We start from the raw sequence: 26,594 nt of genomic DNA on the forward strand, positions 1-26,594 counted from the left end.
AGATGGGTTAGCCTTCACTACACACGCGCATCAAGCATTGGGCTCCCATGACACTGTCGCCGGTTTACCTGTTATTCTTCCTTGGACCACTTTGATAGGTACTAACCATTGCATTTAGGGAACACCATACAACACTGTTTTTCTCTGACCCAGTTGCCTAGCCATCACAATTTGGTCCTTGTCAAAGTCGCTCAGATTCTTACGCTCGTCCATTTTTCCGGCTTTGAAAACATCATCTTTTAAACTGACTTCACTTGCTGGCTAATATATCCTACCCCTTTACAGATGCCGGATACAATGTTATTCACTTCACCGGTCAGTGGTTTTAACCATTTTAAGACATTTGACATAACTGTACATCATAAAAATAATGGTATAGTACAGGCTCATAACCTGAGCCCACTCCATACCCAGCATGTTTAGGTTGTAAGATATACAGTAGCAGACACCTCACTGGAATGGCCGGGATCAGAGATAACTCTGATCCCGGCCGTTTAACCAATTCGATGTGGCGGTCAATAGCGACCATGGCATCTACACTGTAAGAAACAAGGAAGGAGCCCCCTTTCTAATTCTATCACTAGGATTTGAAAAAAAAAGTTGTTTCCGATTAACCCCCTAAAGTTATGTATAACAAAAAAACAACATAACTAGTATTGCCACGACTGTAAAAGCCCAAACTATTACAATATAACATCATTTATGGCTCACAGTGAATGCTGTAAGGAAAAAAAGGCAGAATTTTTTATTTATTATTACTTCACCTCCCCCCCAAAAATGGTATAAAAAGTGATAAAAAAAGTTGTATGCACCCCATAATTTTTAAAGACTGATAACCCCATTAAAATTGTCATACATATACAGGAATTCAATTTTTACATTGGTCAAATGAGACTTACCTTGAGAAGCAGAAAAAAATATAAATGATATTTGTGGCAAGCTCTACGCTTTGCTTCCAGTCTTCCCTTAATACGCGAGCCAGGGCCCCTAGGGCAGTTTCTTAATAGAAGAAAAAAACAAAACCGTACATATTAAATCCCGTCAATCGGCAAATTACCAGAAAGTTCAATTTAGGAAAATTACTTGCCATTGAGCAATAACTCTTCCAAATTGTCTGGGTTTCTTGCAAGTTGAAGAATTAGAGCGGAGCCACGAACTTTATCAGGAATATCTTCATAAAGCAACTCAATGTACTCATCCATGTCATTGATATTAGCAATTTCATCAATCTGAAAATGTGAAAGCTTCGTTAAGGATGTGTAAAGCTGCATTTAGAATAAATAACAGTGACTGATCTAATGGCTTACATAGAAAGTGCCATCATTATGAGAAAACTGGAATGTCTACTAATATTATTGTATTATTTTATCTGTATTAACTTATGTTTAATACCTAATACAATTAGATGTGTTTTTTATATGTAATGGGGTATTCCTGTCTCGGATATTTATGGCATATCCACAGGATATGCCATAAATGTCGGATAGGTGCTGTTCCCAGAGGTGAAACTCGCATCTATCTCTAGAAAGGGGCTCACTGACCCCCACCCGATCTTCTTACGATGGGCTCTAGCCACTGGCTGATGAGATGGCTGGATGTTCCGGACACAGCTACACTGTTTCCGTAGTTCCCGAGTTCCTGAAAAAGCATAGCTAGCTGTGCTATATGGTTTCCGTAACTCCTATTCACTTCTATGGGAGTTCCCGTAGCAAAAGCAAAAGTTACGGCTCTCAGAATATGGTGACACCAAAACATATTTTTTTCTGTAAAGGTATTTTTATTGTGTAAAAGTAGTAAAACATTTAAAAAAAACGACATAAATTTGGTATTGCCGTAAATCGCATTGACCTACAGAATGTTTTAGGGCCTTGTGCTGTATATAGGGTTAGTGAAGAAGTCAAGGATTCGGCAATACTGGAGCATGGATGTTTTGTTCAATACCACGATTTACCGGATAGCCACGTCCTATGGTACAAAAAGCTGTCCCTGCACATTGTACAGATGGAATTGTAGAACGCTTACATGCTATCCCGATGTGCAGGCTAGATAGGAACATATTTGTGAATCAGGAAGGAGAGGGCCCAAGCATATATGCCAGACATCAACATCACCGCTGGAAGCGAGGCCATCCGTATTGTACCAAAGAAACACTTTCCCAGCAAACTTACCCAAACTGCAAACAAGAAGAAGGTGCAGAATGGGCTCCATAAGAATGAACATGATTTATCAGTGTGATACCAGCCCTGAAAAATCTGGCCTGTGCATAAATTTATTACTTCAAAGCATACCACGCATCAATGGATTATTCATTTTTTTATTATTTATTTACACCATTATTATATAGCACCTTAGGGTAAATTCATACGGCGTTTTTTGACAGGCAGAAAAATTATGACACTTTTTTTCCAAGTTTTTTGCCCACGGCCATTAAATCGAATGCAAAAACTGCATGCAAAAAAAGCTGCAAAAAAACGCTCCAATCGTTAAAGGAAAGAGGATAGCGCTATTTTTTTTAATTCACTCTACATCATCCATCGAGCACTTATTTCTGGAAAACATCTGTGGGGTCAAAATGCTCACTATGCCCCTACCTGAATGCCTTGTAATTTTTTTGTAATTTTTAGAATGGGGTTCACTTCTTTGTGGTTTCATTTATTATTTCACCTGAGAGCCTTTGCAATTGTGGCTAGTGTTGTGTAAATCACCAAATAAGGCCTCGAATGGGTATGTTGCTCTTTTACTCCTGAGCCCTGTTGTACTGTATATATCCAGCAAAAAGATTAGGGCCACATATAGGGGGTTTCTAAAATCAGAATAATCTGCATAAAAATTAGAGAGCTGACTTCTCACAGTGACACAAGCTGGGCACATCATATTTAAAATTGAAAGTACATATCTATAAAATGGGGGTGCAGTTACCTATATAGTAGGGATACATGAAGCATGGAAATTTCGATACCATTTCGATGCTGTGCGCTGGGAAACCGTTCGATACAGTCAATTTACATATTTCGAAACTAAGCTGTGCATCTGCACAGCTTACTATTGAAATACATGACAAGAACATGGCGCGCGCACTGTACAACGCCCGCGATGTTCTCTTCCTTCAGTGACTGCCCCGCTCGTCATTAGTCATGGATGCCTCACAGTAGGAGGAAGGAACGCTCCTCCCTCCATTCCCACTGCCACCAATGATGAGCTGAGTCCTCCCTCCTGTTTCCACGGCCACCAATCGTGATCTGCTTCTGTGTGTAAGGGCAGGGAGAGAGAATGACGCAAGCGGAACAGGCAGTGGGTTCCTGTTGATATGCCTGTGTCGCTCGCGCCCTAAATTTGGAATCAGAACCGCGTTGCAGGGTTGTCACTGAGAGGAGAGCCCAAGGCAGCAGAACAAAAGCCTAAAATAAAGGTTCTAATATTTCAGCCAGCATTGAGGAACATTTGGGTTAATGTGACCCACATTAACCCTAATGTTGCCATTACTATTAAAGGGATTTCCCACAAATCACATTAATCCCCTATCTACAGGATAGGGCATCCGTGTGATTTCTGGGTGTCGGCCACTGGGAACCCCAGCGATGAGGAGAACGGAGACCGAAAGCTCACCTGCGGCTTTTGTAGACAATTTAGTCTTGATGGCAATTATTCTTCGCCATCACATGACATGTTGTCTAAATGTATGACTCTGCAAAATTGTCAACAAGGAGCAGAGGGGAACAGAAGGGACAAGCAGCATAGCAAAGGGCGAGTTTCAGATATGTTACAAGTTTTTATCTATTTTAGGCCATTTAGGCTAGTTATCAACCCAAATAGCAAGATGTGTCCTTTATGCTATAACAAATGCAGACACCATTATAGTAGCAGTTTGCAAAATTATAGCATATTTATACCAACACTGGTGGAGTGAAAAACCCTCAATCTTAAATTGAAATATCGAATTAAAAAGGGTTTTCCAGTTTTACGTAAATAAAACTAAATCACTATATAAATAAAAAGCTAACCTCTTTACATCCACCCATAGTGTATGTCTATCACAGAGGGAGGGGGGGTTGTATGGAGCAGGCTCACAGGCTGAGCTCGCTCCATAAGCTGCGGGTGTCAGCTGCAGTTATATATTACAGCTGACACCCTGCTTCAACTGCTGGGGATTGGAGATAACATTGATCCCAGTTATTTAACCACTTAGATCCTGCGGTCAATAGTGACCACGGCATCTAAACTGTTAGAAAGAGGGGTTGGCCCTCGTGTTGTGCCAATGGTTCTCATGGCAGCTTGGTGGCCTAATGAAGACACCCAGTGTCAACTTTGTGCTCCTATTAAGCATTACCAGAGGCAAGGCTTTATAGGAGCTGGTAAAGAAAAACACAATATACTGCAATACAAGTATGGCAGTATATTCTGCAAGCAATCCAATGATCACTGCTTTAAGTCCCCTAGGGGGACTAAAACAAAAGTAAACAACGGTTAATTTGTTTTTTCATATATACAAAAAATATATTAAAAAAAATAAACCTTCTCCATAAAAGCAATTTAAAAGACGAAAACATAATTGGTGTCATCGCGTCGGTAAAAATCAGAACTATTAAAATATAATATTATTGAACCCGTACAGTGAACGCCGTAAAACAAAATAAAATAGCTGTTTTTTGGTCACCTTATCTCCCACAAAATAATGGAATAAAATGTGATCAAAAAGCGCACCCCAAAATTGTATTAATAAAAACTACAGCTTGATCGCAAAAAAAAAAAAAAAGCCCTCACGTAGTTCCATCGATGAAAAAATGTAAAAAGTTCTGGGTCCTAGAATATGGTGACACAAAACAATTTAAAAAAAATTAATAAAAGAAAAAGTTTCATTTTGTAAAAGTAATAAAAAAACAAAAACAAAAAAAAATAATTATATACATTTAGTATCGCCAAAATCCACCACACAAAATAATATTTCAAACTGTTGAAGTACATAATACGATACAATAAATGGTGCCATTAAAAACTACAACTCATCACACAAAAGAAAAGCCCTCACACGGCTGTGTCACTGGAAAAAAAAAAAAAAAAAAAAGTTATGGCTGTTGGAAGGCGAAGAGGGAAAAACAAAAAAGAAAAATGGCCTGTGCTTCAATTCTTCACCACTTGTGGCCAGTGAATGAGGACATTATTGTTTACAATCAGTGGCTAAAAAATGTACATACCTAGTCCTGCTCTCAGAGGAGCAGGACTAGGTATGTAAATTTTTTAGCCACTCCAGACTGATACATTGTAGTAAACGATCAGAACGATTTGCGCTGCTTCTGCTGATGTGTTTTGCTCACAGAGCATTGCCTAGTATCCACTTCTCAGCTGAGGCTAGGACTAGCCATGTACAGCTTGCTGCCTCTGAAAGTAAGAATTATTATTTATTCATAAAGCACTGTCATCTTCTCTTCTGCAGCGCTTTACGTAGCACAACGTTTTGCGAACACATTCTAACAATTAAAAAAGACAAATGTGGTACACAAAGAAAAAAAATTGTTTAAAAGACAGTATTGGTAGGAGCTCTGCCCACATTTTATTGCAATGGTCAACTATAAAAAAAAAAAATAAAAATGCGCAGTAATGCGCAATAATTATTTTTTTTTTTTAAAGGATGCTTTTACGAGTAAATGGGGCTTATGGCTACGTTCAGCATAGCTTTCTGGCGCGTACATCGAATGTGCTTGTGAACACAGCCTTGGGCCTCATGCACACTTCCATCACCGTTTTCACAGCCGTTTTTGACAGATTCGTGTACCTGTTTTAGCGGCCGTGTGATTTCCGTGTCCACTCCGTGTTTCCGTTTCCGAGCACGGTACTGTCCAGGGTGCTGAAAGAGCAGGGTAGTTCAGCGCTAGTCACTGTACAGGGTGCTGAAAAAGTTAATGGGCTGCACTGATCGGCGGTAACTCTTTCAGCACCCTGGACAGTGACTAGCAATGAAGAATGACCATACTCGGCGCTCGCAAAATACAATTTTAATGAAATAAAAAATAATACTTACCCAGAACTCCCTGCATTTTCCTCCTGAGATGACGTTTCATCCCATGTCACCGCTGCAGTCAATCACAGGCTGTAGTGGCGGTCACGCAAGTCTGGATGATGTCAGAAGTCCGGCCTCCAGGGATGACGCTTCATCCCACGTGACCGCCTCTGCAGCCAATCACAGGCTGAAGCGGTCACATGGACTGCCGCGTCATACAGAAAGGTCAGACTGGAGTAAGAAGAGGGACTCGTCACCAAGACAACGACCGGGGTACGTATGAACTGCTTTTTATTTTATTTTTATCAGCAGCCTCTTCTCTCTATCAATGATTGATAGAGATAAGTGGCTGCCGATTAGTGTAATATTTCTGTAATGTACACGTAAGAAACACACGTAAATCTGTCCGTGTGCATTGCATTTTTGCATCAGTGTGCTTTGCGTGTGGCATGCGTATGGCACGCAATTGCAAGGACTTAAAAAGCACCAAAATAGGATATGCGGCGAGTTTCACGCGACGGACACTCGCATGTCTGAATGGCCCCATTGAAATCAATGGGTCTGTGTGCTTTATTTCAACGAACAGCACACGGACGAGAAATACACTCATCTGAATGAGCCCTTAGACTGCATTTACACATCACACTTTATCAAACCGAGGTCATCGACTAATCAGTTTAAAAGGGGTTGTCCAACCACATGAAATTTTTAAAAACTGCTTACAATGGGTGTAAAATATAAAATTACTGTAATTAATACTCACCTGATAAATCGCCTGCTGCTCCCGTGCCACAGATTGCCCAGTCCCCCAACAGTGTCTGTGTTTCCTGCTCCAGCGATGATTTGATGACACAGCATGTGACCGCTGCAGCCAATAGCGTGACGACACCATTGAGGCTACCACGACAGTAATTCGCTGCAGTGGTCACATGTCGTGTCGACACGTCATTGTTGGGGCAGGAAGAACAGAGACTGGCGGGTATTACTTTTGGTTTTCTTTACACAATTGTAAGCAGTTTTTTTTAAAAAAAAACATGCAGTTTAGTCATGGCGTCAATCCTCAGTAGCATAATCAGGTCTTTAAAGGAACAGTGTCATCACAAATTATTTTTTTATATGTTAAAGATGTTAGTGCTTTATTAAAAACGTTTATATTTATTTGTGTGTTTGTGTTTTACTTTTTCTTATTTTTACACTTTTTCTTCCCTATGGGGGCTGCCATTTTTTGTTCCATTTCTGTATGTGTCGATTAACGACACATACAGACATGGAATACGGCAGCCACAGTCCCATAGGGACTGCGAACGGCTCCCGTCCCATTCACTTCTGTGTACGGCGTCTGTGTGGGAACTGCGCATGCGCCGCTCCCACACAGTCCAATTTGAAATTGGCGCCGTCCGGCGCCATTTTCCTGTGGACCGGAAGTCGCGGCCGGACAGTAAGATTACTACTTCCGGTCGCGGCTTCCGGACTTGTGCACTTGGACCAGCGGCAGCAGACGGAGCGGACGGGCCGGAGGGAGCCGCGGCGGCAGGAGCAGGTAAGAGATTTCAATGTATGTTCGTGTTTGTGTGTGTTTACTACTGTATGTAAACCTACTACACTGTGTGTTAGCTCAAAAAATGGCGACACACAGTGTAGGAGGTTACACCGTTCAAACCCCTCATTTATCCCGGCACTAGCCAGGATAAAGGAGGGGGGGGGGGATGCTGAGAGCTCACTAGAGCGAGGGCTTTTTACCCAATTTTGCAATGCTGCAATTTTGGGAATAGCTCCATCTAGTGACCAGAAATGGGAAATATTCTAAATTAGAATTAATTTATAATATTTCCTGACTCGTGAAAAAAATAAAAAAAATTTGAACAATGTTTAATCACCCACACACTAAATGTTTAATTTAAAAAAAACAAACCTGTTTTTCTGGCAACACATTCCCTTTAAATGGGTTGCCCCATCAAAATGAATGGGCATCCACATAAGAAACAGTCACTTAAAATCCGCCAGAAGAAAAGGAAACTCTCTGCAGTTCACTTCTGCTTTGTCTAAAAGAGGAGGGGGTGAGGGGACCCCTCACTAGGACAGTGACATGCTCTAATGGGATATATGGCAAAGGCTTGTCCTGAATGGACAATCCCTTTAACAAGCCTTTCACATATGGTCTATTTACATCATCCCTTTAATTGTACTACTCTATAATACCAATTACTATACAGTATTAACAATAAAGATCACAATACTCTAATCTGCTAATTGATGAAGAATGATGACATCAGTGATCCCCTGGAAAGTATTACCTCCATTCCCTCAAACGGTGGCGGATCCTTAGGTTTACTATTCTTCTTCTCCTTCTTTTCTATAAAAGGAAATAAATAACCATAAGTAATTGCATTTCAAACAATCTGATTTCTAGTCATTAGAACAAACAGTATTTCTCTAAAAAAAACATCAAAATTATTTTATATCCTTAAAAACAATTTCCACCACTTGAAGGTTGAAGGGGTTGTTTCGTAATGACAGCGTCTGTCTATATTAGCGAATATGGAAGTCAACAACAGGAATGCCTCGTTTACGAGCCACTGAAAACCTTAAATTTAAATGGCTTCTATGTAAAACTACATTTCCCCTGCAGTGGCCGTTGCAGAGGAAATGTATAGGTGGATGAAGCTTTCCCGGGTGAGAACAGGTCATCTCTGGGGGATCTATTAAAATGGACCCACAATGACTTGCTATGTACAGTGCAGCTATGGGGGCAGTTATACTGTGTGAGGGCAGTCATGGGGGCATTATACTATGAAGAGGCGGCTATGGGGGCATTATACTGTGTGGATGGCAGTTATGGGGGCATTATACGGTATAGAGTACAGTTCTGGGGGGACATTATACAGTGTGGTGGCAGCTATGGGGGGCATTATACTATGTGGGAGAATTATACGGTGTGGGGGCAAATATGGGGGCATTATACTGTGTGGAGGTAGCTATAGGGGCAATATACTGTGTGGAGCAGTTTCAGGGGGTATATTATATACAGTAGTATACAGCAGGCTCAGGGGATAAACATGAATTCAATGGCGTAGAATGCAAATAGGGGCGTGGCATGCAAAAAAGGGGTATGGCCTAAAAAATCGTGATCTATTTTACATGTTCATACATGTGATTTTGGCTTAGGTCATATCTGTTCTAGTTCCAGTCCACATCCTGCTACCGGTTACTAGTCCAGACCCCGATACCTGCTAACAGTCCGCATCCCGTATGGAGTAGGGATGTCTATCACTATCTGGAGCAGGGTGTGGATAGTCAGGATAATAGATAAGGAAGGAGCAAAAAAAATAAAAAAAAACATTAAAAAACAAACAAAAAAAACAAACAAACATAAAACAACACGCGGAAGGGCTCGACATCTCCTGCCCTGAGAAAATTTATCATCCCGCAAATGCTTCCCCATTTTTTATTTTAATGTTTCATGAAAAATGAAAGAGCTGACCAATTAGACTTTTCTAGAGCCCATTGTATTTTTGGCACAATGAGAATATAGGGGGCTGAGTGGTGACACACAGGGGTCAGTGATAGAATACAGGCAACAGAGTGGTGGCATACCAAGAGGAGAGTGGTGGCATACCAAGAGGAGAGTGGTGGCATACCAAGAGGAGAGTGGTGGCATACCAAGAGGAGAGTGGTGGCATACCAAGAGGAGAGTGGTGGCATACCAAGAGGAGAGTGGTGGCATACCAAGAGGAGAGTGGTGGCATACCAAGAGGAGAGTGGTGGCATACCAAGAGGAGAGTGGTGGCATACCAAGAGGAGAGTGGTGGCATACCAAGAGGACAGTGATGGCATACAGGGCACAGTCATGACATGCCCAGTGGACAGAGTGGTGGCATACAGGGGACGAAGTGATGGCATATTAGGAGGCAAACATTTCTGTATTTATTTTTTTCACACAACGGACTATATATTGCTAATTTTACAATAAATCTATTTCAACATAACTCGTTTTGAATGTTAATACTTTAGTTGCAAGCTCTTGATTGTATCCATCTTCAGGATGACAATGTTATGGAGGTTTTATTCCCCCCTTAAAACATTGGTGTAAAGAAAAGTTGAAGCATCATCACTCTCCAGACTGAGTGATATTGAACAGGAAATGAAACACTGGCTTATATTAAGCTGGCGTAAAGTCGCAAGACATAAAAAGCTCTAAACGAAGAATGGCTTAAGCAAGAAATACTACACTACTTAGTAGCAAAGGAGCGCACAGATCTTGGAATGTATATGCAGAATATAAATAAAAATTAAGTAAATTGCGCACATAACAGAAAACATAGGACTAGATATTTACATCACAATTGTTTCCCATCTGGTTTTAACTAAAGGGATAATGTTAGGTTTTCTTATTGATATTCCTAGTCTACAAGTAATATTAAATATTTGTTTTTGCTTAAAGGAAAACTCTGGTCAAAAATAAAAATCAGCCGTTACATTGTGCTTATAAGTGATCCTTACCTATACAACACAAAAGATTTTAGCGCATGACAGTGATATTTACTTTGCTCTGGGTGCTTGTTGCAAGCTTTCTTTCTAGGAAGCAGAGAATATTCTGTACAATATTTACTCACTTGTAACCACTTTGTAATATTGAAAAAAAAAAAAAGTTTATGCCCAGATTTACTAAGCCCTTATTCACACGACAGGGTTTCCCGGCCGGGCGACGGCCGTTCATAAATCGGCCCTCAACCGGTTGCATTAGGAACAATAGACCCCTAATGGGGCTATTCACACGACCGATTTCTTGACGGCCCGGGAAACCTGGCCGTCAAAAAATGGGACATGCCCTATTTTCAGCAGTTTACCCGGCCGCCCGGCTCCCATAGAAGTCTATGGGGCCGGGTAATACACGGCCAGGGGCGTAGCTAGGGGGGGGGCAGGCGGGGCATGTGCCCCGGGCGCAAGGGAAGGGGGGGGGCGCCGAAGAGCAGCTGATCGCTGCTGACAGGCGCCCCATGTCGGACACCTGCAGCAGCTTAGGAAGAGCCAGGAAATTAGGGCGTTCTGACTGGGGTCTGTGACGGCCAGGGAGTGGACCAGTCCAGTCACCTGACCTCACGTCAGCGACATGAGGTCAGATGACTCAGGTCAGGGGACAGGTCCACTCCCGTGCTGCAGCCTTCCAGCTCTGCCTCTATTCTGTCGAGAAGCAGAGAGGAAGCTCCGCCCACACACAGCCCGTCCTGACCTGTCAGCAAGGACACATGGTGAGTGTCTGTGTGTGTGTGTGTCTCTGCATGTGTTTGTCTCTTATATCTACTATATTATCTGTACTGTGTAGCAGAGCTGAGATTGTAATTTAGCACAATGTGTTATCTGTGGTGTTACATAGGACTGCAGGGGACACAACTACATTATCAGTACTCAGAGAGTTATCAGTGTGATATCCAGTGGTGTAACTACCGCCGTAGCAGCTGTAGCGGCTGCTACGGGGCCCGCGGCATGAGGGGGCCCGTGTCGCCCGCCGGCACGGGCCCCCACCATGGCCGGAGGCTCCGCTAGCTGCCGCTATGGCTGCTACAGCGGGACGCCAATGAACACTACGGCAGAGTAGGGAGGTATCTCCCCGCTCTGCCATTAAACAAAAGACATGTATCCCCTCTCCACAGGACAGGGGATACATGTGTGATCGCTGGCAGCGATCGGGAGAACGGGGGACTGAAAGTCCCCTGAAGTTCTCCATCACAAACCTCGGACTTCCGGGGTCTGTGTCGGCTTCTCCGTAGAAATGAATGGAGCGCCGGTCGTGCTTGTGCGCATGCGTGACCAGCGCTCCTTTCATTTTTATTGAGCTGCGCAGACGCCGGAAGTCCGAGGTTAGTCATGGAGAACTTGGGGGACTTTCAATGCCAGCGATCACACATGTCTCCCCTATCCTGTGGATAGGGGATACATGTCTTTTGTTTTTTTTCCCCCTGCAGGGAACGCCATACAGCCCCCCCTGTAGATAACGCCATACAGCCCCCCCTGTAGATAACGCCATACAGCCCCCCCTGTAGATAACGCCATACAGCCCCCCCTGTAGATAACGCCATACAGGCCCCCCCTGTAGATAACGCCATACAGCCCCTCCCCTGTAGGGAACGCCATACAGCGCCTCCCCTGTAGGGAACGCCATACAGCGCCTCCCCTGTAGGGAACGCCATACAGCCCCCGCCTGCAGGGAACGCCATACAGCCCCCCCTGTAGAGAACGCCATACAGCCCCCCCTGTAGAGAACGCCATACAGCCCCCCCTGTAGAGAACGCCATACAGCCCCCCCTGTAGAGAACGCCATACAGCCCCCCCTGTAGAGAACGCCATACAGCCCCCCCTGTAGAGAACGCCATACAGCCCCCCCTGTAGATAACGCCATACAGCCCCCTTTGTAGATATCTACAGGGGGGGCTGTAAAAAAGGAACTATCTACAAGGGGGGGGGGTTGTGTGACACCCAGGGGAGGGGGGGCCCCAGTCAAAAGTTTGCTATGGGGCCCAGTCTTTCCTAGTTACGCCCCTGGTGCTATCTGTGGTGTTACATAGGACCGCAGGTAACATCTACTACATTATCTGTACTGTGTAGGAGAGCTGAGATTGTAATTTAGCACAATGTGTTATATGTGGTGTTACATAGGACTGCAGGTAACACTACTACATTATATGTGCTGTGTACATATGTGCCTGTGTGCGTATATATGGGTCTGTTTGTGAATGGGTCTTTGTGCTTGTATATTTGTGCCTTTTATGTATTTGTATATGTTCCTGTCTGTGTATTTATCTGCCGGTGTGCGTATGTGTCTGTACGTCTATATATTTACCTGTATGTATGTATTCCAGAATGTGTGTATGTATATTTGCCTGTATGTCTAAATATCTGTCTTTATGTATGTACAGTATATATGTTCTAGTGTGTCCATATATGTGGTTACGTTTTGGTTTGTCTAGGAGGCGGCAATAGAGAGTCCCGCACAGGGCGCCATCCAACCTAAGGCCGGCCCTGGCTGTCACCAACCCTAGTCAGAAGGAACTCCACCGCTGCCTGCGCCGCATGACCTCCTCGGCTTCTCCGGTAAGTCACACTGGGCAGAGCGGAGAGTGGTAGCGGTAGGCTACCGCTCACTGGTCTGTTCACAGTGTGGCGCTAAGTACAAGGGGGGGGGGGGGGGAGTGTGGCGCTATTTACTAGGGGGGAAGCGGGCTGTGTGTGGCACTATTTACAAGGGGGGGTTGTGTGTGGCCTCTTTAATTTATTTTCTTTTAATTTATTTTTATGTTAATTACATTATAGAACTACATCGCTTGTAAAATGTAGAAATGCTTTTATACTCGAGTTACATTAAAAAAAATTGTGAAAAAAAATTACACCTCATTGATTGGTAGGGAAAGAAAACATGGCGAGGGGGAAGGAGATGTCGGGAAATAAGTTGGGGGGGGGGGGGGGGGGCCGCCAAACTGAATCTTTGCCCCGGGTGCTGGAGAACCTAGCTACGCCTCTGTACACGGCCATCACCGGAATGTGTCCCGAGTGATGGCCATGTATTCCGTCGCTCGCTCTCTCTCTCCTCCTCACAGTGCAGCGTGCATGTGAGGAGGAGGAGGGTCTTTTTATTCTCCCTGTAGAAGTCAGAATCTCCAATCCCCGGCCGGGGATTGGGGATTCCGCTACAGGAGAAGTGAGTGACTACACTGTCCATATATGGACACAGCGACGTCACCCACTTCTGAAGCGGAATCCCCGACACCTTGGCCGGGGATTCCGCTACAGGAGAAGTGAGTGACTACGCTGTCCATATATGGACACAGCGACGTCACACTTCTGAAGCGGAATCCCCGACACCTTGGCCGGGGATTCCTCTCCAGGAGAAGTCAGTGACTAAACTGTCCATATATGAACATTGAAGTCAGTGACTTCTCCTGGAAGGGGGGGGGGGTGCAACCTACAGGGGGCTGTGTGACATTACCTACAGGGGGCAGGGTGGCATTACCTACAGGGGGCAGGGTGGCATTGCCAACAGGGGGCAGGGTGGCATTACCAACAGAGGGCTGGGTGGCATTGCCTACAGGGGACTGGGTGACATTGCCTACAGGGGGCAGGGTGGCATTGCCAACAGGGGGCTGTGTGGCATTGCCAACAGGGGGCTGTGTGGCATTGCCAACAGGGGGCTGTGTGGCATTGCCTACAGGGGGCTGTGTGGCATTACCTACAGGGGGCTGTGTGGCATTACCTACAGGGGGCTGGGTGGCATTACCTACAGGGGACTGGGTGGCATTACCTACAGGGGACTTGGTGGCATTACCTACAGGGGACTTGGTGGCATTACCTACAGGGGACTTGGTGGCATTAACTACAGGGGACTTGGTGGCATTAACTACAGGGGACTTGGTGGCATTAACTACAGGGGACTTGGTGGCATTACCTGCAGGGAGCAGGTTGGCATTACCTGCAGGGGGCTGGGTGGCATTACCTACAGGGGGCAGGGTGGCATTACCTACAGGGGGCAGGGTGGCATTGCCAATAGGGGGCAGGGTGGCATTACCTGCAGGGAGCTCGGTGGCATTACCTGCAGGGAGCTCGGTGGCATTACCTGCAGGGAGCTCGGTGGCATTACCTGCAGGGAGCTCGGTGGCATTACCTGCAGGGAGCTCGGTGGCATTACCTGCAGGGAGCTCGGTGGCATTACCTATAGGGGGCTGGGTGGCATTACCAATTGGGGGCTGAGTGGCATTACCTACAGGGTGCTGGGTGGCATTATCTACAGAGGGCTGTGTGTGGCAACAAATTTAAATTAAATTCATCCAATTTTAAAACAAACAGGGAAAAACGGATGCAAAACGGGTCAAAATCGGCCGTTAAAAACGGCAACACGGCCCGGAACAGAATCGGAACGGATGCAAAACGGATGCAAACCGGCCGGGAAAAACGGCCCATTTTATCGGCCGACACTCGGACCCTGTCGCGTGAATGAGGCGTAAGGCTGTGTTTACTTACATCAGTGTTGTGGTCGCCATGAAGGAAGACTGTGCACCTAGACTTCCTTTCCCCCGCCAGCACTATAAAAATCTATGAAAATCTCATAATCAGCGCGACAGGGGTTTGGGAGGTATATTAGCGAGTGTACTCACATACTGCATTGAGTACACTGCAAATACTTTTCTGTCCCCACATAACCCCTTTAATACTTGAGCACAGAAGGCAGACCTGAAGGCCTTCTTTATTCCTCCGGCTACCACGGCAACCACTCTGCATTCCACGATTTTGTCACGAATGGGCCGATCAGGGGGACAAGGGAGCCCCCTGCCTGTCTAATTGTTTAGATGCCGCAGGCGATCTTGACATGCGGCATGAAGGGTTGAACGGACAGAATTGGAGTTATCTCCGATCCCTGCCATTGCAGACGGGTGTCAGCCGTATATAAAACAGCTTATACCTGCCAAGTATGGTTCGGGCTGCTGAACCCGCTCCATATTGAGAAAGCGCACATCTGTCGTACATGTATGGCAGATGTCGCTAAAGGGTCTTCTGTCGCTACCACTGGTCTCCAACATAGTGCCCACTGTAAAATTTGGTGTGGTGCTATTTTTCAGGGTTTTGGCAAAGACCCTTATTTTCAATAATGTTAACATTCTAACTCCCAAAAACATTTAAGACAATTGTATGCTTCCAACTTTGTGAGAACAGTTTGGAAAAGGCCCTTTCCCGCTCCATCATGACTCAGGCCCTTTCCCGCTCCAGTGCACAAAGTGAGTTCCAAGACATTAGGTGACGGGTTTGGTGTGAAGGAACTCGAGTGGTCTGCACAGAGCCCTGACCTCGAACATCTTTGGGATGAATTAGAAAACCTATTGGGAGGCAGACCCTCTCCTCCAACAGCACTGTCTGACCTCACAAATGCTCCCTTGGCTTAACGGGAACAAATTCCCACAGACACACTCCAAAATCTTGTGGAAATAATTCCCAAAAGAGTAGAGGCTGTTCCGGTCACAAAATGGGGGCTAACTCCATATTAACGCAATTGTGTAGTGGTCCGGTGTCCACATACTTTTGGTCAGAAAGTGTCTATGCAGGTGACACATATTAACTTTTTTTATGTTGTTGTTATATAAAATTTGTTATAAATTGGAGAAACGCACATAGGGGTATATCCGCACGCTGCAAGGTTTTCTGCTGCAGATTTTGTGGTTATTCCACAGCAAATATTGTATGTATATTTTGCAATAGATTTTATTGCGGATTTGCACAGCATCCCACATGGATTTTTTCCCACTACGTGTGGATGGGGTCTTGAAACCACCACCCACATTTATTCCATCATGAGTTAGTGCAGATTTTCGGACAGATTTCACACTGAAAATCCACAATAAATCAACTGAATTTGACGGTGGCGTAAATCTAATAATTAAAAAATGTTTATTGACTTTTAGACAAAACTATAAAAAGATTATGTGCTCACCTTTACCAGTTAAACCATCCCTGCGATTCTGAAGATAATAAAGAAGCTGTTCCACTTCCGCTAATTTTGAAGGATGGATGAGCTTGCATTCTTCAACCACTTTCCTCGCCAGAGAAGAAACATCAGTGTTGGCATTAAGACTTTTCAGGCGAATGCTGAAAAAGGAAAATGTGAACAGTAGACTATTTGTTACAACATAAGCTATGCCTTAATTGCTCAACATGATTTTAACCGCCGTACTTTCAAATCTTATATATATCAGAGCAGTAACAGGAATTATAATAATAGCAACGTATACAGGCAATACTCTTATCTGAAAATATTTCACACTAAAGACAGAGTCTTGGTGCTGCTGGTTACCATTGCATTAGTGGTTTCTCATAAAACCTCTAGGTCTAAATAAACAACTCAGTTTGCTGGGGCAAGGATTATTAACTTAACGGATTTCTCAGCTTTGGACAATCCGTACTTGTTATGGTCCCATGACAATAAGCTGATTGCAAAGTGCCCACCTGCTGGGTCCCTCAGCGATCACCTTGTAAGTGTTCAATTTCCCTACAGCGCCTCCACAGGGGAAATTAAGCATTACAATGTGCCAATTCAAATCAGTGTAATGCAGGAAAGAACAGGTCCTCCAGAGCGAGAGGCGCTCTTTGTAACCGCTCTTTGATCTGGCCAAGAAGTGAGAATCCTGAACAAAGAACTTCCTCTATTAAATCAGAATACCCATATAGGGTATAGGAAAGTGAGTTTTATAAACTGCACATCCCTAATTAACTGTTCATTTGTGGCTCAGAGCATCATACGCGACGTTGTGTTTTGTTTTTTTACTTGACCATTTGTTAGCCCATTATGACTGTCCAGTCGCTTCAAGGTATAGGAATGGCCAACTCCTGTCTTAAAAGTCATTGAGATGCTGAGGCAGGAGCAGGACCATAAACGGGCACTTCATGCTCAAAATCCCTCCAATGTGGCTGAATTGAAACAATTCTGCAAAGAGTGGGCAATGTAAAAGATTGATCTCCAATTACTGGAATCATTTGGTTGCATATTAACCCGCTTACAGTCTAAGCCATTATTAATTCTTTTTTTTCATTTTCGTTCTACATAACTTTTTTATTTTTCAATCAATGGAGTGGTGTGAACGCTTGTTTTTTTGCAAAAGTGAGGAAAGGGTATAAAATGATGAAAAATTTAACGGTTTTGTTTTTTTAGTCCCCCTAGGCAAACTTGGACAAGCGTTCATTTGGTCGCTGGTGCAATAGACTGTGATACCTATGTACTGCTGTGTATTGTGCTATTTACCAGCTCCTATCAAGCCCGGCCTGCTAATAAGGGCAGAATGATGGCAGACCAGGGGGCATTCATTAGGTCACCAGGATGACATCGGCACCCTGCGATCGCGTTGCGGGCGAGCTGTCCCCTTCTTTATTACGACTTAGATGCCGCGGACGCTATTTGCCGTGGCTTCTAAATAGGTAAACAGCCCGGATCGGAGTTATCGTTGCTCGTGAACTCGCTTTACACTCCCCCTAACTGTTTTTAACCCCTGGAAACCATATAGGTAGTGTTTCTCCAAAACGTCCTCTGTGTTCTGTTGAAGTCTTCAGTCTTTTTAGGGACATGTTCATAATTCCTATGATTGTATCCAGCCACCTTGTTGCTGTTCCCTTCATCGTTTCCAGGCATAAATGTATTTTGTATTGCTCATGATATGTCTAAAATAAGACAGCTTCAATGTGGACGTGCATTTTTACATGAACTCAAATGGAACTGCATGAACCACAGTAGACTTTTCATTAGAACTTACATTTTTTGACACTCCTTTCTCTCACCAAGCATTGGATCTCCCATCTCTCCAAGGATAGTGGCCTCCACTTCATAGTGAACAACAAGAGCTTTTTCAGTTGGGTGGACATCTATGTTACCTCCTTTCACCTTCCTAAAAAAAATAAATAAATAAACAGTAAAAAGGTTAGACGTGGATCACAAAAAGATGACTTGTTCCAACAATTCATTCATCCTTCTAAACAGCTAACGTGCTGTAGATAGCCGGCTTGTCTGGCAATTACAGATGCATTAAAGCAGATTCTCATTTGATTCTAGCCATTTTAAACTAATCTCTTGCTGTTAAACGGAGTAGAAAACATAGTGTGAACAGTGCTTTAGGCCTCATGCACAAGGTCATGTTCATGACTCATATCTCACGAATATGGCATCCATAGAAATCTATTGATCCACACTAAACCACAGTGCGTTTCTGATTTTACATTAAAAAAATTGTCATGCAGCATTACTAGAAGCATAGGGAAGAATATGGCGCCTCATGGAAGAATTATGCAGCTTTATTTAGTGCTTACAGTGCCATAATACGGGTGTCCACGTGCACGACATTGAAACGTTCAGTTCACATTGGCATTATGACTTCCGTTTTTACAGGAGCCATGGCGGACCCATTTTGTCATTTTTTTTTTTACTGTATGAAATGGCCATACAAGTTATTAAAGAGGCTCTGTCACCACATTATAAGTGTCCTATCTCCTACATAAGGAGATCGGCGCTGTAATGTAGGTGACAGTAATGCTTTTTATTTAAAAAAACGATCTATTTTCACGTTAGGAGCGATTTTGGTTTATGCTAATGAGTTTCTTAATGCCCAAGTGGGCGTATTTTTACTTTCGACCAAGTGGGCGTTGTACAGAGGAGTGTATGACGCTGACCAATCGGCATCATGCACTCCTCTCCATTCATTTAGACAGCAGAATCGCGTTCTTACTAGAACATGATCTGCAGCCACATACACAGCGATTCTGCTTGATTAACGTTAATCCAGTGTCCTGATAATGAATACACATGACCATCCAGCCTGGACGTCATGTGTATTCAGAATCCTGACACTTCTGAATCTTTTCTGTGAGATTCCAGCAACGAATACGAAATCTCGCAAGATTACGGAGGTAAACGAGATTTGGTTTCACTTGCCGGAATCTCACAAAAAAAGATTCAGAAGTGTCAGGATTCTGAGTACACATGACGTCCAGGCTGGATTTCATGTGTATTCATTATCAGGACACTGTAGTAATGTTAGGGCTTGTGTATGAGGCTGCACTTAGCGTTACATCTATATCGCTAGTGCAGTGTAAATGAATGGAGAGGAGTGCATGATGCCGATTGGTCAGCGTCATACACTCCTCTTTACAACGCCCACTTGGTCGAAAGTAAAAATACGCCCACTTGGGCATTAAGAAACTCATTAGCATAAACCAAAATCGCTCCTAACGTTGTGAAAATAGATCGTTTTTTTGCAAACAAAAAGCATTACTGTCACCTACATTACAGCGCCCATCACCTTATGTAGGAGATAGGGCACTTATAATGTGGTGACAGAGCCTCTTTAAAGCCACTTCTCCCACAGAAGGACATGGTATTTCTGTACATTTTTTTTCAATAAATTTTTTCAAAGTCAATTTATTTTTGTTTAATGGGCTTGTACAGGTTGGGGGCTGTTTTTTTATACTGATAACCTATCTACAGGATAGGTTATCAGTATATGATCGGTCCGGAGTCCTGTGGATAGATCATCAGTATAAAAAGCAGCCCTAACCTAGACAACCCCTTTAATGACTTAACTTTTAGCCTTATATAGGGTTTGAATGAAACTCAAATACGGATATGTCCACATAATGTAGGAAATAAAGAAAACTTGTTTCCTTACTTTTCCACATGACTATGCACAAACTTAGTCTCCCAGTTAGTTGTGCCATATGGTCATATCTGTCATTAGGCAAAATAAAGACGGGTGGCAGATTTACTAAGACTGGCGATCCATTGCCAGTTTTAATTTAATGCACGCAGGAGAAACATGCGACAAATTTATTAAGAGGCGCACACACAAAATGTGTCACTGTTGTTTGTAAAATTGTTCTAGAGGATTTCCTCTTGAAGCTTAAAGGTTACCGTAAATTAGAGCTCTAATTCCGTCATTCCCTTAGACTTTGAATGAAGTAGGAGCGCATGCTGGAACACAGCTCCATTCAAGCTTCTCAGGTGGGTTCAGGACCCCTGTTCTACCAGCTTGTGTTCTTCTAGCAATGGGAAGGAGCCCCATACGCAGTAGGGTTTGCTGAACTGTTGTATTAGACACGTCTGGTAGCCCCTGGTTGATTTTCACAGTGAGCTGCTCCACTGTAGCGTGTTGTTCGGCCCTTGCGCACCTTCGTAGCCGACGTTCACTTCTCACATTAATGGCACTTGGTGCTCTGCAGTTTCCACGTCGGTTACTCCCAATGGTGCCATTTGTCCACTCGCGATACACCACAGCAGCATGCGAACAGTTCGCAAACGGCGCTGTTTGAGAAATACTGCCACCCTTGGCCCGAAAGCCAATAATCATCCCTTTTTGCAACTCTGATAAATCGCCCCTTTCATCCATGGTAACGAGTAATATCTGTTCAGACAGCCTATCGCACACCTTATATACCCAACAAGCCAGCCCACGACACATCACTTCCTTCATGGGCTAAGCTCTAAAGTAGGAGGTTGTCATAACGTGACTCGACTGTGTATATATTGCTGTTGAATGCTGTAGAAAATAGTACTGAATGTCAAAGTCTACTACTAAACCATAGGTACCTATGCTGTACTACTGGGGGGCGCTTTAAAGGGGTTGTCTCACCACACACATTCATGGAGTATTCATAGGATATGTCTGTTACACCTATGGAACCCACATCTATCTCCTAAACGGGGATTCCCCCGACACGCCTGGTGAGGCGGCTGCTGGCCGCTGCATCTAGGAGGAGAGAAGGTACACAACAGGACAGAAATCCAGAAAAAGATGGCCACGTTGTTTCCGGAACTCTATTCAATTCTAACGGAGTTCCAGAAACAGCGTTGCTCAGCGAACTCGGCTGTTTCCGGATTTCAATCTTCTTGTGCACCTATGATGGGCCTGGATGTGCACCAGGCAGAACGAGAGTCGGTGGACCCCTATTCAGGAGATAGGTGTGGGTGCCAGATGTGAGACACCTATCTATCAGACATTTATGGCATATCCTGTAAATATGCCATAAGTCTTGGATTTCACAGGACATTTTGATTGCGTTTATTACAATACTTTTGCAGTGATTTTTATTTGCTTCCTAATTGCTGTGAAATACTCATGTTAAAAACCGCATGCGTTGAACCGTGAACTGCCGCGGTTTTGCGATGCTGTTTTTCGTTATGTGGTTATTATAAGTGAAGCACATTGAAACCATGTGCTTAAACTGCAACAGCTACACGGGCGAAAACTGCATCGCAAAACCGTGGTGATTCGAGGTAAGACGCATACAGTTTTTACAGCAATTAAGCACTTGAAAATCACTCCAAAACTGCAGTAAAAACGCAGAAGTCCAGCATCACACACATTGTTTTGGTACAGTTTTTGGCTCAGTCTTTTTAGGCAAAGCCAAAAGTGTATCCAAAAGGAAGGAGAGATATAAAGGAAAGACTGATACATCTCCTTTCTTTTGGGTTCACTCCTGTGTTTGGCTAAAAAAAAAAACTGACAAAAAAACGTGTGTGTGATCCCGGCCTAAATGTGTGCGGTGACACAACCCCTTTTAGGCCTGATTTACACGAGCGTGTGCGTTTTGCGTGCGCAAAATACACTAAACAGCTCCGTGTGTCATCAGTGTATGATGCGCAGCTGCGTGATTTTCGCGCAGCCGCCATCATTATGACACTCCGTTTGGATGTTTGTAAACAGAAAAGCACGTGGTGCTTTTCTGTTTACATTCAGAGTTTGACAGCTGATGCGCGAATAACACAGTTCGCACGGAAGTGCTTCCGTGCGACCTGCGTGGTTTTCACGCACCCATTGACTTCAATGGGTGCGTGATGCGTGAAAAACGCTGAAATATAGAACGTCGTGAGTTTTACGCAGCGCACTCACGCTGCGCAAAACCCACGGACTGTCTGCACTGCCCCATAGAGTAATATAGGTGCGTACGACACGCGTGAAAAGCATGCGCGTATATTACGCTCGTGTAAATCATGCCTTAGGGCAAATTATTGAGTTCAGGTATTTCAGCCACATCCATTGCAGACAGGTGCATAAAACCAGGCACACAGCCATAGACCAACATTTCTAGCAGTATGGCTTGTACTAAAGAGCTCAGTGACTTCAAACCTGGCCAAAAATCAGTTTGTGAAATTTCTAATTTTCTAGATCTGCCTTGGTCAACTGTAAGTGCAATTATTGTGAAGTAGAAGCGTCTAGAATAAACAACAGCTCAGCCACTATTTGGTAAACCACGGAAACTAACAGAGCGGAGCTGTCAAGTGCTGAAGCACGTGGTGCATAAAAATAATCTATCCTCTATTGCACCCCTCGCTACAGAGCCCCAAACTGTCACCGGAAGTGACATCAGCACAAGAACTGTGCATCGGGAGCTTCACGAAAGAGGTTTCCAGGGTCGAGCAGCTGCATAACAAAGCCTAAGATCACAATGTCAAGCATTGGCTGGAGTGGTGTAAAGCGCGCCGCCACTGGACTCCGGAGCAGTGGAAACGTGTTCCTGCAGTGATGAAGCACGTTTCACTATCTGGCAGTCTGATGGACGAATATGGGTTTGGTGGATGCCAGGGGAACGCTACCTACCGGAATACATAGTGCCTGATCTAAAATTTGGTGGAGGAGGGATAATGGTCTGGGGCAGTTTTTCAGGGTTTACGCTAGGTTCCTTAGTTTCAGCGAAGAGTAATGTTAACGCATCAGCACACAAGGACATGGAGCGCAGTACAATCATTTTAATTGTTAAAGGGGTCTTCCACTACTGGTCTGGGAGAGGACAATCACGTTATGTTGTTTACGTTTAGTGTGTACTTCAAGATAGCGCCATTGTACAAGCTAAGGGCTCTTTTTACACTTTGTTTAGTGGTCTTCTTTTGACGTATACACTGGAACAAGACACAATGTATACGTTAAACGGAGGCTGCCTGTTACAGATGTGGCTACAATAGTATACGCTTAACGAATACATCATGAACACTAATTACCCTTTTTATGACGTATCCGATAAACAGATACCATTATAGCCTATGAGTGATGGATTCTACTGTCAGGTATCTGTTTAACGCATCCGTCACCCATCAGCTGTGGGAGTTCATGACATATACATTAAAGAGGCTCTGTCACATTATAAGTGCCCTATCTCCTATATAATGAGATCAGCGCTATAATGTAGGTGACAGCAGTGCTTTTTATTTAAAAAAACGATTTTTACCATTTTATTAGCGTTTTTAGATTTATGCTAATGAGTTGCTTAATGCCCAAGTGGGCGTATTTTCACTTTAGACCAAGTGGGCGTTGTACAGAGGAGTGTATGACGCTGACCAATCAGCATCATGCACTTATCTCCATTCATTTACACAGCGCATAGGGATCCTGCTAGATCCTTATGTGCTGTCTTATACTTACACATTAACAATACTGAAGTGTTTAGACATTCCACGGAATGTCTATTCACAATCTCTGCACTTCGTTACTCTGTCTGTGGTAGTTACAGCAGAGGAAGCGTGATCTCGCGAGATTACGCGGTAAATAACAGGTTACAGCGAGATTACGCGTCCTCTGCTGTAACTACCACAGAAACAGTAACGAAGTGCAGGGATTGTGAATAGACATCCCGTGGAATGTCTCTTCACTGTCTAAACACTTCAGTATTGTTAATGTGTTAGTATAAGACAGCACATAAGGATCTAGCAGGACCCCTATGCGCTGTGTAAATGAATGGAGAGGAGTGAATGACGCCGATTGGTCAGCGTCATACACTCCCCTGTACAACGCCCACTTGGTCTAAAGTGAAAATACGCCCACTTGGGCATTAAGCAACTCATTAACATAAATCTAAAAGCGCTAATAAAATGGTAAAAATTGATAGTTTTTTAAAAAATAAAAAGCATTACTGTCACCTACATTATAGCACTAATCTCCTTATGTAGGAGACAGGCCACTTATAATGTGGCGACAGAGCCTCTTTAAACAGATACCATTATGGCCTATGAGTGATGGATTCTACTGTCAGGTATCCGTTTAACCCATCCGTCACCCATAGGCTATAATGGTTCTTGACGTATACGTTAAACAGATACCATTATAGCCTATGACAGATGACATTATTAGGAATAATTGGTCACAGCCTGCGTCTAATTTATACATCGGGAGCTTTTCATGGCATATACATCAAATGAAGGCTTAAAAACGTGATGTGAACATAGCCTTATGGGCAATGCCTGAGAATTGTTTTGAGGGTCAGCTCTGCCAGTTTCATGAATTGTTCCATAGGGCAGTTTGATTATGGTGGTGCAGGGGGTGAATGCAGTACGGGTGTATACCAGCTACAGAGGCCAGGTCTAACATGCACACTAAACCAAGTACATTTTACACACATATATATATATATATGTATATATGTATATATATATATATATATATATATATATATATATATATATATATATAAAAACAAGATATAAGCTGTGCACGTCAATGTTTTATTCATTCAGTGTATGTGCAGATGAGCCCCTGACATCCCAGCAGCAGCCCCTTCCCACCCGCAATATGTTCACCTCTTGAGGTATCTGGCGTCCTCGGACTGCATGTCTATAGCACCAGTAGCGCCTTCGCTGGCGTTCAGCACCGGGAGATGACGTACATATAACCGGGAGAACGGATCGCTTGTTGTTGTTTCCAGGGGAATAGAGCCACCTTGATTTTACAATGGGAAAGGCCCCGTATGACGTCACGATCACATGACCGTCTTGTGCCGGTTGGGGAGGCAGCAGGGAGGGGGCGGAGCTCGTCTCCATCGTCTGGATGAGCTCAGTGCGGCCTCAGGGTGACATCGTCTGTTTGTGGAGCTTTGTTTCGTATAACGCATTCCCGGTACATTGCAGGGTTTCCTACTACAACAAAACGCACTAAAGCTCAAATGACAAATATTAAACTGTAATAGAATATACGGCGCTGCCCTTGACGCTTTGTTCTTTATATTCTGGAACAATTCCATGCTCGGTCTCATGTCTTCCACGTTTCAGGGGTTTCCTACTACCGGAGAGCCCCTCTATTCTTGCACACAACTTGTTTGATATTTGCAGCGGTGTTTTTTTTACTTCGTTACTGGGAGTAATACGGTTGCCGGCTATGTTCTGGCCATCAAAAAGACCAAAAACTTACGGAGCAGATCATGAGGGTGAGCGGCATTGAAGTGACCGTGATGCTGCCGACAACTGTGCCTGTTCAGAGTTGTCAAATTGCTTGTTATTGGCCGCACGTTGTTGCGGTTAAAACTGCTTTTTACCTGCAAAATCGTGTGCAAATAATGCGCGACCATTAACAAGAAATTTGAAAACCAAGCCGAACAGGTGCCGGCGCAGGTGTTGGCCGCGTTGCAGCCGTGTTAATGCCGCCCAGGTGGAGCTTTTCACATCTTAGTTACATGGTTGATAAGGCTGGAAAGACACAGGATCCATCAAGTCCAACCTATAATCCTACCGTGTTAATCCAGAAGAAGACAAAATCCCCATGAGATTGATGCAAATTGCCTCATTAGGGGAAAAATTCCTTCCCGACTCCAAATATGGCAATCAGGATAAATCACTCGTAGCGAAACGCGCATTGGGGCTCATTGTGGTCAAGCGAGTTTTTCTCCTCCTATTTGCTGCAATGGGTAAGGCTGTTCACTGAAATATACCCTTATGTACTGGCACTTTCTACTCCCCCTGCATTATTGAGAATTACCTATGTGGGATTAGAATTCATTAGTACTTAGACCAATTTGGGGTAAATCTTATATTCTGTGTGAACTCATAATGGCCTTTTAATGTGCCAGCGATCGCTGTGATTGGTCAATTACAGCTCCTTAACGTGTATGTGATGGAGCTGGCTCAGAAGCTGAGCCAGCGCCATCATCGTCAGGTGTCGGCTGCCGACACCCGGTTGTAAAGGCCAGGACCGGAGCTAGCCTCCGATCGCTGCATCGATGTGGTCTCCAGCCTGTCGGCACCCTGTTGTTTGCCATGGCCGCAGATGTCAGCTGTTTGTAAAAAAAAAAAGAATAAAAAACATATGAATTGCTTGTTTTT

The 26,594-nt window shown here is 44.0% G+C and overlaps 1 protein-coding gene across 2 annotated transcripts in view; it reads right to left on the minus strand.

Annotated features, from left to right (window-relative positions):
• The window catches only part of KIFAP3 (kinesin associated protein 3), a 131,876-nt gene extending 106,578 nt beyond the window's left edge, over positions 1-25,298 (minus strand). Inside the window, exons 1-6 of one of the 2 annotated variants that reach the window (XM_075833497.1) lie at positions 25,080-25,298; positions 18,277-18,408; positions 16,467-16,621; positions 8,290-8,348; positions 1,088-1,229; positions 900-999 (exon numbers count right to left, since the gene is read on the minus strand). In XM_075833497.1, coding sequence (XP_075689612.1) covers positions 900-999; positions 1,088-1,229; positions 8,290-8,348; positions 16,467-16,621; positions 18,277-18,408; positions 25,080-25,111 — 620 coding nt within the window. In that variant the 5' untranslated portion in view covers positions 25,112-25,298. The remainder of the gene's footprint in view (positions 1-899; positions 1,000-1,087; positions 1,230-8,289; positions 8,349-16,466; positions 16,622-18,276; positions 18,409-25,079) is intronic. The other variant, XM_075833496.1, reaches the window with a different exon arrangement.
• Between the last annotated feature and the right edge of the window lie 1,296 nt (positions 25,299-26,594).

This window comes from Rhinoderma darwinii, chromosome 7 (assembly GCF_050947455.1).
Source record: "Rhinoderma darwinii isolate aRhiDar2 chromosome 7, aRhiDar2.hap1, whole genome shotgun sequence".
Classification (NCBI taxonomy): domain Eukaryota; kingdom Metazoa; phylum Chordata; class Amphibia; order Anura; family Rhinodermatidae; genus Rhinoderma; species Rhinoderma darwinii.